Source organism: Drosophila montana, unplaced genomic scaffold (assembly GCF_035044405.1).
Source record: "Drosophila montana isolate Dmon_TW-CO22-7 unplaced genomic scaffold, ASM3504440v1 contig_2781_1, whole genome shotgun sequence".
NCBI classification, from domain to species: Eukaryota; Metazoa; Arthropoda; class Insecta; order Diptera; family Drosophilidae; genus Drosophila; species Drosophila montana.
In genome coordinates this window covers 380,592-391,833 of record NW_026997652.1, presented here as the reverse complement: position 1 = coordinate 391,833, position 11,242 = coordinate 380,592, and the positions used below count along the sequence as shown (strand labels likewise).

Genomic DNA, 11,242 nt, shown 5'->3' with positions numbered 1-11,242 from the left:
AATAAATTAGTTTTGGGCGTTCGTTCATGTAGTTTGGGGCGCCAAGTTGTGTAGTCTTCAAGTTTTTATCATCTTCTATAATTTAGTTTATATTATTTTGTTCATTTTTTCGACTGTTGTGCCAAGGCAAAAGCCATCATCTTGATCGAGCTGAAGATCATGAAGAGCGCGAAGAACAGCATCGAATAAATCGGTATGGACAAATCTTGATCGGGCAGACAAGCTGCTGAAAACGCTTAACGTTTTCATTAGTTCGAGAATTACCAGCAAAAATCATTTGTCAGACAGAGAACATCGGGCCGGGCCAACATCTTGTTGTGAAACCTGACCAAAAACTGAGAGATTCGTTTGCAGCTAACACAAAAATATGAATGCCAAACATGGCATTCGCTTTGGGTTATTAGGCATTAACGAAACATTCAAATCAACATTAATGATTTCCATTTATAAGCTGCGTATCCGGTCGGATTCGGTCTTTTTTAAGTCTAAGTACTGTTACGAATTTGTACGTTGAAAATTGGCAACACCGCTCAGATCTTAATCTCTAGCACCGAAATTTGGCAACAGCTGTGCCGCTTTGTAACAAAGCTGGGCTTTTTTTTGATTGAGGAAATTTGGCAACAGCGCTGCTCAACGAAAGAATATCAATCTTTATATGTGAAAACTGACAACAGCGTATTTTAGCCATTTAATACTCTAAAAATGTGTGTTACTCAGCCTTTTTCAAGCATTTTCAGACACGAAAATCAGCAACAGAGCGTAATTTACATGCTGAAACTTGGCAACAGCGCCTAAAAAAATATCAATCGTTTTTTATGAAAGCTGGCAACAGTGGAACGCGTTTCAAAAGCTCTACTGCTTTTTGAGGCTGAAATTTAACAACAGCGCCAGCTTTACATGTTGAATTTTGGCAACTTTGCGCCAAAAAACCTCAATCGTTTCTTATGAAAACTGGCAACAACGCAGCGTGCTTTAAAAATAAAAGGAATAAATTGTTTTTAAGCCAACTTTTATCAATCGTTGACTATTGAAATCAATCACAAAATCTGTGTTATTTTCATGACTGAAACTTGGCAACAGCGGCAAATAGACATGTTGAAATTCGGCAACAGAGCACAAAAAATATCAATCATTCTTTGTGAAAACTGCCAATAAAGCAATTCAATTTTGTTTTCAACTGTTTTGTAAGGCTGAAAATTGGCAACAGCGCCAACTTGACATGCTGAAGTTCGGCAACAGCGCCGCAAATTGACAACTAGGAAAAGATATTGATTATTGACAATATTTTCGAGCGTATCGTAATAAAAATATATAAAGATTCGCTTCAGAACTGAACAGCTACGCAGAAACATTGCCTGGCTGAGATCTGCATCCGAAATGAGGCGCAGGTCGATCGGATCGGGCAATGAGCGGCGCTTGATAAATGTGATAAGAGCCCAAAACGGAACGACTAATTAAGCGAAGGTTAACCGAGACATGCATTAACATAACGAGCCGACTGGGAAATAATATCGAGAACTCGCTGCCGCACACCGAGAACTGAAGAGGCCCCAGCTCCGAGCTCCGAAAAACCTGTGGTCCATTTGTCACAAAAAAACAAACGTTGGGCCTTAAAAAATGGCCCATGCGTCGGCGTTATTTCCAGCCATTCAGTTGATAGACGTAATTCGATTAGCTCGACATGTTATCAAACTCAGGAAGAGCGGGGGCTTCTCTGAGGACGCTTCTGGGAAGGGGCGCCGCGGGGATCCAGTTTGAAACTCTTCAACTCTGAAACAGGTATTTGATATGGACTCCCAAATCGAACGACGACGAATGTCTCGCATATATTAGCGCTTCCATGCATGTTTTCCAATAGAAGAAAAAATAAAAAAATATAAGAAAAAAATTTTAAAAAAATAATCAGAAAAAAAAATAAGAAAAAAAATTAAAAAAAAATATAAAAATATTGTACGCCTTAAAGAAATGAATGCTAGGCACAAATAAACATACCTATACATTATGATGTATATATATAGTATATAAACATATATATGTATATAAATGAGAGAGACGCACACACACGCACAGTTAATAAAAAAATCATTAAACCTAAACGCGTATGCTAATTTGATGATGGCGGTTTTCTAATTTGTTGTTTTCTACGCACACACACATATCTAGATATACATACATATACATACGTATATCTGTCTGCCCAGCAAACCAGATTTCTATGGCCCTACAATGGGCCGCAGTCCGGCCCAAAAACAGTTACATCTTGGCGGATTATCGGCTCAAAGTGATCGCTAGTCGGAGGCTGCCCCAGCAACCCAGCAACCCAGCAACCCAGCAACAATTCACAAACGAGCTGTGTGTGCGTGTGCGTGTGTGTGTGTGTTGCCACAGAAAAACAGTGCTCGACTGGGGGTATACCCTGTAAACTGAAAACTCAATTTGCTTATGCGTAATTTCATTGCCTTTTTATAGATCTTACAAGCAATTTTCCTATCTCCCGATCTGACCAATATTAGTTTTGAGTATGTATAAAAATCTGTGTCTAATAAGGGCTGAAATCTAAACTTTTCACGCTAAAACATATGCGAAAGAAACATATGCGAAAAGAATATATGAAACACTTCTTATAGTATTCGAAATTCCATAGTCTAAGCTCCAACATGGGAGTCGGAGTTTATATGGGATTGTATTTGTAATTCTCTTTATCATTTAGTTACCCTTGAAAAAAGAAGTACTTCAGAGCTGTCAAAGTTCTTTTAGTTTACTTTGATAGGCAGGAATCCACATACAACAAATAGTTGACCTCTAGCTTTGCTAGACTCTGAGATCCTTAAGATGGTCATTTATATCTTATAATAAATTATTATTATTTTTAAATAAATTGATCTACTTTTATATGCAGGAGCCCACATACCAAGTTTTTTTTTATTAATTTAAGTTTGTTCTTAAGAAAGAAACATAAATATGATCAAATTATGCAGGAACCCAAATTTGTTGTCTCCAGCTCAGCTAGACTCTGAGTTCCTATAGATAGTAATATAGATAGTAATATATTTTCTGCTTAAGTTTGGCTTATATATGATCTACTTTCATATGCATATTTAACTTCTAGGCTTCCTAGACTCTGAGTTATAAGTATATCACATATCAAATAGATCGTTAGTTATTTTTTATTATTTTCCCACGAAAACGAAAATTGAGAGTAATATGATGTCACAAATTGTTGCAGCCCAGATCATTACGATCGTCCCCGTTCTCGTGTAGATCGTAAATAGGTTTTATTTAAGTTAAGTAAGTAAAAGAGCGCACGCAGAGACAACTTTCAAGTCTCTCGGCCTGCCGGACTCCGAGTTCCTATGGACAGCTTGGCGATATTGGTTACAGGGTATGGCAGCACGCAACGCGCTGACAACTGGCGACGTTCTCGCCATGTCCGCATCGGGTTGGGTGCTGTTGCGGTTCGTTGTCCGGTTCGGTTGGGTCTTCTTTTTTTTTCTATTTCTTCTTTTTTTCGATTTCATCTTTTTTTTTTTTTTGCGTGCGCGCGATACACGCTGCGACGCCGGCAGCGTTGTTTAGAGCTTATCAAAAGACCATATATAAGGAAACAAGAAGTGGCAGCGTTTGTATTTATTTGTTAGAACCTGTGCACAACGCACCTCTCGCTGCGAGTCTCACAGTTTCCACTTGCAGTTCGGCTTAGGATACCCTACACGCACACACCAACACACACTAAAAACATGAAGAGTTTTGTAAGTTGATTGTAAAAAGCAAAAGAAAATAAATTAATTAATTAATTAATAGAACCAAGCGAACTTCGTGTGATAAGTGATCAAATAAAAATCTATAAAAAAAAAAATATTTATAAATACATAAATCCTGGAGATCTAAACATTTTTTTTATCGTGTTATCCCACAAACCAGAAAAACCGCAAAAGTGAACGAATGTGTTTTTAAGTGTTACCATTTTTTTTTATAAAAAAAAAGGACAAGAAACTCTAAAAAAATAAAACGGTGTGCCCAAATGTGTAGCTTTAAGACATATCCTTTTGTAAAATGGCTAAGTTTGTAGATAAGTTTATCCTTTTTTTAAAAGAAAAGCGCCAAATATTTTTGTTTAAATTTTTATTTAAAGGCAGCTTCAAACGAGACTTGAATTCTTTTGTATTTAAATTCTGGCTTATATTTTGCTATTTTTGCCGGCTTGCTAATTAACATTTCCTACAAATCGTGAGCTCTTTAATCTTAAAATTGAACTTTGGCTTTTTTGGTTTTTTTTTTTGTTGTTTGCCTTATGCTAATTAGCTTCATTCACAATGTGCGGTGTGTAGGACCCGTTAGCCAGAGCAAAGAGCGCCAGGCTTATTCCTGCTTCCAGGCTCTGCTTTCCCGCTCTCTCACACACATTCCAGAAGCTGCGCGCTCTGCAACTGTCAACCAGAAAGAAAAAAAAATAAATAACAGCATATTTTTGTAGCACTCAAGAGTAGCACAAAAGGAGCCAAAGCAGAGGCCAAACATTGAAACGGCTTAAACGCAGATCAAATAAATCAAAGCCCATTAGCAACAACAACAACAAGAACAACAACTACAACGACGGCAACAACAACAGCAACAGCAGCAAAGCTGAACGAAACGCGCGAGACAAAGCGACGGCAGCCAAGGCGACAGCGTCAGCGACAGCGTTTCGAAGACGCTAAGAAAACGCCAGCAAAACGCGCGCGCACGCTGCCGCTTTGATTAATTGCTGCTGTTTTAAACGCCTGTCGTTTTGGCTGTTGTTTTTTTTTTTTGCAGCGACACCAACAAAAACAAAAATAAAAAAGAATTAAAACATTAAATGCATAAAACAATACGCGTCGGACACTTGGCACAGACCACAAGCCCGTGATTTATGCAGCGCTCGTTTAAATAAAATAAAAAAAAAAAACAAATAACATGGCACACATTTCCATATTCCGTTTTTTTTTTCGCCGTCGTCTTCTTCTTCTTCTTCGCTGTTAAGTGACAGCGTCATTTAAGCTCGCACAAAACGTGAACACACAAATCACCCAATCAAACTAATCGCATAATCTTCTTCTTCTCTCTCCCTTTATCTCTCTCTCTGTCTGTCTCTCTCTCTCTCTCTCTGTCGCTGCCTCAGCTGGTTTTGTGCTTTGCGGCGCTGGCGCTCGCCGATGTCAAGCATCTGACAGATCGCAATCTGGACCTGTTCAAATACAATCCCGGCGATATCTATACCCTGCCCGAGGACATCGATGACGATAAGCCGGCCGTGCAGTTCAGCGGCGACGTGATGAAGGCCAAGACCGAGAAGCTGCAAAACATAAATTCGGGCAAAAAATATAAACTCGCGTAAGTGTCAGCCGTGAGTCGATTAATTATCGATAACAGCGACAGCAAATGCCACTGGGAACAATTTAAGTGCGCTTAACGAACATTAACAAATTGTTTTTCATTTCGATATCGATTCAATATTTTTTGTTGTTTTTGTTAAAGTTTAAAGTTTTGAAAAGCAAATTTTTACGGATGTAACTTCTATCGAAATGCAACCAGCTTGTTCTCCAGCGGTTAGGAGTGAAAACGATTTGTAATCGATTCGGACTCAAGAACACCGAAACGAAAAAGAGTCGAAATGAATCCGAATTAACTTTTGAAAACGAATCGAGAGAGATATTTCTTGTAGAGCGAAATGTAATTTTGATTATGCGTAATCGATAAAATAATAGCAAGAAAATTAGGGTAGCAGAAAAACGAATGATACAATTTGAACGATTAATCGATAACCATAGTTGGGATTTACTGGCGAATCTATCTATAGTAGGAATATATATTCAGAGTATATATACAAAAGTATATCCAAATTGAATCGTGAAACTTAACTCGATAACGATTAATCGATAACATTAGCTCGAATTTACAAGCGAATCTATCTATTGTGTTCAAATATAAAGTATATAAACATAAATATTTCCAAGTTGAATTGTGAAACTCTTCACCGATAACGATTAATCGATAACAATAGATATGATTTACTGGCTAATCTAACTATGGTATTAATGTATTTAAAGTACATGCGCAAAAGTATTTCCAAATCGAATTGTGAAACTTTCGATAACGATTAATCGATAACAACAGATATGATTTACTGGCTAATCTATCTATGGTATTTAAATATATAGTATATATGCAAAAGTATTTGCAAATCGAATTGTGAAACTTTCGATAACGATTAATCGATAACAACAGATATGATTTACTGGCGAATCGATCTATAGTATTCAAATATATGGTATACATATGTATATGCAAAAGTATTTCTAAATGAAATTTAAATACCTCACTTCGATAACGATTAATCGATAACACACCCATATTTCATAGATTGAAGACCCAGAACGGCATTGAGTTGAACAGCGTTGGCAAATTGAGGGACGACAAGACCTTTGTGGTGAGCGGCTCGTATTCGTTTACCGGTGCCGATGGCAAGCGCTACAAGACCCGCTACACGGCCGATGAGTTTGGCTACCATCCCATCACGGAGCTGGATCTGGACATACCCGAGTAAGTGCAGCATTTGTAAGAGAAAAGACAAATTGAATAATAAATCAAATTGCTTTGTTCAGGCCACAGCAGCTGGTGTCAGCCGGTCAGAGGCCCGCCGTCGATCCGAGCAGCCTGTTGGGCAACAAGAACCGCTTCCAGTTCCTCCAGCAGAGCCTGAATCTCGAACAGGGCGGACCGCTGCGCGGCAGCGGCCAGAGCGGCGACGATTACAGCTACAGCGGACCCGGCAGTGCCTACGGCAATGGCCTCGGCTCCGACAATGCCTACGGACCTGGCAACGGCAACGGCAACGACAACGACAACGGCAACGGCAATCCCTATGGACCTGGCTATGATTATCAGCCACCGGCAGCGCCCTCGCGTCTGTATCTGCCCACGGCATAAGTGCCTCAGGCGTTAGCCCCGCCCCGCCCCGCCCCGTCCCGTCCTGTCCTGTTCCGCCCCCAGTTAAAACCTTTGACCCTAAGCCCAAGTATTTAGTTTTAAGCGCAACCTCCCAACAGGCAATTAACAAGTAGCGAAATTTATTTTTTTTTTTATCATCTTTTAGTGTTATATGTATACAATATATATCCCCTGAAACCCTGATAATTCCCTACACACACACACACACACACACAGAGAAGTACACAAACACACTTACACAAAGACAAGCCCAGACGGGACGCAAATGAACATGACAATGAATCTATATATGAATATATATATGTATATACACTGAGTGATATTAGTAGTAAATAAAATGATGGCTAAACTAAGTTCGCTTTGTGTTTGTTTATGTTGAAAGCGACCGGAAATGTCCCTGCTCGGGCGCCAGCATGCAAAGGCTTAAGTTGATTATTATCTTTCCACTTAAATGAAAATGTACTTATTTAACTTTTGCTAGTGAAAAGTAAGACGTCATTAAAGCTCAGCGCTTGATAGATATATTTCGCGTCCCTGCTCGGGCGCCTTTATTCGCTCTCGGCATCGAAGTGAGGTTAAATCCGTTTGCATTCTGAGCATAAAAGTTAGGTTAGGTTTGCTTTGTGGAAAACTTATGTCAAAGCTCCTACTGGAGCGCCGAAGTTGAACGGTTGATATTCCAGTCACTATTTACTCTTATATTCTGCTTATTTTTGCTTAAAGAGCTTCAAATTATGTTAGCTTATTTGAACAGTAAACAGTTACAGGTGGAAATCTTAACAAAGATCGCTCGATAAGCATAAATCCTATGAAACTGTAATTATTCGAAAAGAATAAAATAGACATGTTTGCTTTTTCGACTGAAAAGAATCTTCGTATACAGCCAAAGTCCCTGCTCGGGCGCCTTGGTCTACAAGCTGGCGTTAAAGTCGCTTGTAATTTTGCAATGCGGCTTATAATAGCATTAAGTTATGGTCTAGTAAAAGCAATAATATATTATACATAGCTGGGCAGCTTTTGTGGTGCAGTCCAATAGCATGGAGCTGAAATAGTCATGTTTCCGCATTGTAAATTGTAGAGTCGCCCACAAGTATGCTTCGACTAACTATGATAGCCTTTAAATTACGCTCGTGCCTGCAAGTATGCAAATAGTTGTTATTGCTATTTAATTTAACTCACTTTGGTTAGAAAAAAAGAAAAACAAAAATTGTTTTAAAATGTAAAATAAAGATATAGCCAAAGTCCCTGCTCGGGCGCCTTGGTCTACAAGCTGGTGTTAAAGTTGCTTGTAAGTTTGCAATCAGCTTTATATTAGTATTTAGTTTTATTCTAGTAAAAAAAAATAGTATCTTATGCTAAACGGAAACCTAAGTTACATAGCCATGCAGCTGTTATGCTACAGTCTAACATGGAGATGAAATAGTCATGTTTGGGCAGTCGGCCGCATTGTAAATTGTGGAGACGCCTACAGGTATGCTTTGATTTACTATGATGGCGCTTAAATTACGCATGCAAATATTTAATTTAACTCATTTTGGTTAGAAAAAAAAAAAACAAAAATTGTTTTAAAATGTAAAATAAAGATATAGCAAAGTCCCTGCTCGGGCGCCGTGATGTGTTAGGTCGCATCTAGCAGGCTTTTCGCTGCTTGAAAACAAGATTAATAAATAATAATTGAATACTGTTGGAAAACTTAAATCAAATGCAGCTCGTGGACCCAACTGTGCTGATCCCTGCTCGGGCGCTAAAAGCTTTACTAGACCAACGCGGACTGGCCGAGCAGCGCCTCGATGCGCTCCCGCGCCTCCACATAGGCCACCATAACCTCCTGCAGGGTTGCGGATACGGCCGGCTTGTCCCTGTGGCCGGGCGCAGGACTGTCATCGTCGTCGCTGTCCTCCGCGGTGAGCAGGTAGCCGAACGGCTGGTGGCGCTGCTGCAGCTTCTGGACGCTGAAGAGCAGCGTCCCGGTGCTGCGCATGATGTGCGAGCGGCCCGCCTCGAGGCGGTTGTGGATCAGGTTGTCGCGCGAGCGGCTCTTGAAGTAGCCGACAAAGTCGAACAGCGAACGGCCGCCGATAAAGTAGCGATTGAGCGCATCCAACCAGCTGCCCTGGGGACGGATGCACTGCAGCCGCAGGCCGGCGGACACGGCCGCGGGCAGCGGCGACAGCAGCGAGCACGCGAAATGGGCGTAGCCCTCGCAGCGCTCGCGCTGCCAGCCATCGACGCTGATCACCTCGAAGTAGATGTGGAGCAGCTGGTGCGGCTCATGGGGCTCCTCGCAGAGCAGCGTCAGCTGCCAGCAGTGCGAGAAGTGGGCCAGCCTGGCGGCGCCGCCCGCCACGCTGGTCGCGGTGGCGCCGCGCAACGGGAACGGATCGTTCGGATTGGCCGGCTCCAGCAGCGTGTGCGACGGCGGATTCACATAGTAGCGCACATGGATGTTCGGGTACTCGAAGTGCTGGGCCTCGTGCAGCTGGAGCAGCAGGGTGACGCGTCGCATGCGCTTCGGCGGCAGCTGGAACTGGAGCAGGCGGCGCAGCGAGGAGGCGCCGCTCCGTTTCGCTTGATAGTAGCTAACCAGCTGCTCGGCGCTGGCGTCCGAGCCGGGCAGCGAGTCGGCCGGCGTTGGCAGCTGCTCCAGCAGCAGATGCTCCAGCGGCTGCGACGACTTCACGGCGGCCACATCGATTGCATGATGGAACCCGTAGGCGTACAGCTGCCGGCAATCGTTGTCGATCTGGAGCACGTAGTCCATGTCGTCGGCGGTTGTGCTGAAGTCCGGATAGACATAGAGCAGGCCCTCCGACGGCTGGTAGCGCAGGCTCAGCAGCAGCGTGTCCCGCTGCAGCTGCGCATAGACGAACATCAGCTGGTAGCCCTGGTCGTGCAAGTGTCGGGCCTCCGGCGGCCAGTCCGCGTCCGGCAGCTCGCGCAAATCGGCATCGATGAGCGTGTGCACGAGGCAGGTGCGCGACGCGAAATTGGGATCGTCTGGCGGCGGCGACGGCTGCGCCTCCACGCTATATTCGGATATGGCCAGCGAGGAGAGCGGCGGCGTCTTGGAGCGCGCCGATTTGCGCTTCGATTTGCGGCGCCGGCGCACACGGATCTGCTGCTCCGCCTCCGCCGCCTCCTCCGCCTCCTCCTCCGCCTGCCGCTGGACGCGCAGCCGATGGCGCCGCTGCAGCTCGACAATGTGCCGCGTCCAGCGATGGTAGCGACGCTGCAGCGTCGTGATGCACTGGCTGGCATCGCCGTAGCGCTCCAGCTCCGTGCGACTGAAGTGCTTCTGCTGCCAGCCGATGCACAGACTGGCCGTCGATCCGTTGCACAGCTCCGGATTTAGCGCACTGAACGCCGCATCCACCGGCTGCTCGCCCAGCTGCGAATGGCTGCTGCTGGGATAGGTGCGCCCGGGGATGACGCCGCTGCTGCTGCTGCGGCTGCGACTGGTGCGGCTGCTGCCGGGATAGTCGCTGCCCGGATTATAATAGTTGTAGTACGTATAATAGTTATTGCCATATTGATCCTCGTAGGGCACATAAATGAAACAGTCCGACCAGCCGCCGTTGCGCGGACTTTCCGGATAATGATCGCCGTAGTTGACTTTGGCGCCCGTATATTCAAATTTCGGCACGGGCAGCCATTCGCTGACATGTCGCAACTTCAGCTCCAGCCGCAGGTCCGCTATGTTGCCTCTGACGCGATAAATGCCCGTGCGTTTTGGTGCGCTGCTTCTGTACATTTTGTACCGGAATTGTCAAAATTATGTTTGTTTTTGTTGTCCTTTTTTTTGTAATTCAATTTGTTTTTAGTCGTTATGGCAACGATAGCACGTTTCGATTAATCGATTGCCACAGCTAAAAATACTGAAAATGTGACAGGAATTTGGCATTTTTCTAAGTGGCAGCGCTGCGCGCGCAAACTTTTATTTAAATGTTAACATATTTATACGCTTTATAGCTGCACGTGCAAGCAGCTTTGGCTATACCTGAAAATTAATTTAATTTATGCTTTTCTTGCAAAAGCACCTGCTTTAGTTTGCTCTCATTTGAACTCTTTTACTATGGCAGCATAGCCACATATCGTTTACCTTGCGCTAAAAAATACCAAAAGGCGCTTTAGTCAATTGGTATATTTGTGTGTGTGCGTGTGTGCCCAGACCTGCCAACTGGCTTCTAGGTGTGCGCGCGCGCGTTTGATCAAATGAGTGTGCGTGCGTGTGTATGTGTGTGTGTGAGTGTGTTCGTTCGCTTCTGAGCTTTTC

The 11,242-nt window shown here is 43.4% G+C and overlaps 2 protein-coding genes across 2 annotated transcripts; one reads left to right on the top strand and one right to left on the bottom strand.

The window, feature by feature from the left end:
- The first annotated feature begins 3,656 nt into the window (after positions 1-3,656).
- Cpr11A (Cuticular protein 11A) lies at positions 3,657-6,953 on the top strand. The gene is made up of 4 exons (XM_064684569.1): positions 3,657-3,749; positions 5,141-5,352; positions 6,382-6,561; positions 6,624-6,953. Exons 1-4 carry the CDS (start codon positions 3,738-3,740, stop codon positions 6,946-6,948), a joined length of 729 nt encoding a protein of 242 aa, XP_064540639.1. The 5' UTR covers positions 3,657-3,737; the 3' UTR covers positions 6,949-6,953.
- A 1,762-nt stretch (positions 6,954-8,715) lies between these two features.
- On the bottom strand, positions 8,716-11,171 carry Mks1 (Meckel syndrome, type 1). The gene has a single exon (XM_064684568.1). It carries the CDS (start codon positions 10,718-10,720, stop codon positions 8,726-8,728), a length of 1,995 nt encoding a protein of 664 aa, XP_064540638.1. The 5' UTR covers positions 10,721-11,171; the 3' UTR covers positions 8,716-8,725.
- Positions 11,172-11,242: the final 71 nt, after the last annotated feature.

Bases quoted from the DNA above. Each gene is read 5' to 3' on its own strand.
- Cpr11A (XM_064684569.1), top strand. The intron at 5,353-6,381 runs GTAAGTGTCAGC...CATATTTCATAG, and splicing joins GGCAAAAAATATAAACTCGC to ATTGAAGACCCAGAACGGCA. The intron at 6,562-6,623 runs GTAAGTGCAGCA...TGCTTTGTTCAG, and splicing joins CTGGATCTGGACATACCCGA to GCCACAGCAGCTGGTGTCAG.
- Mks1 (XM_064684568.1), bottom strand. From the start codon at position 10,720: ATGTACAGAAGCAGCGCACCAAAACGCACGGGCATTTATCGCGTCAGA.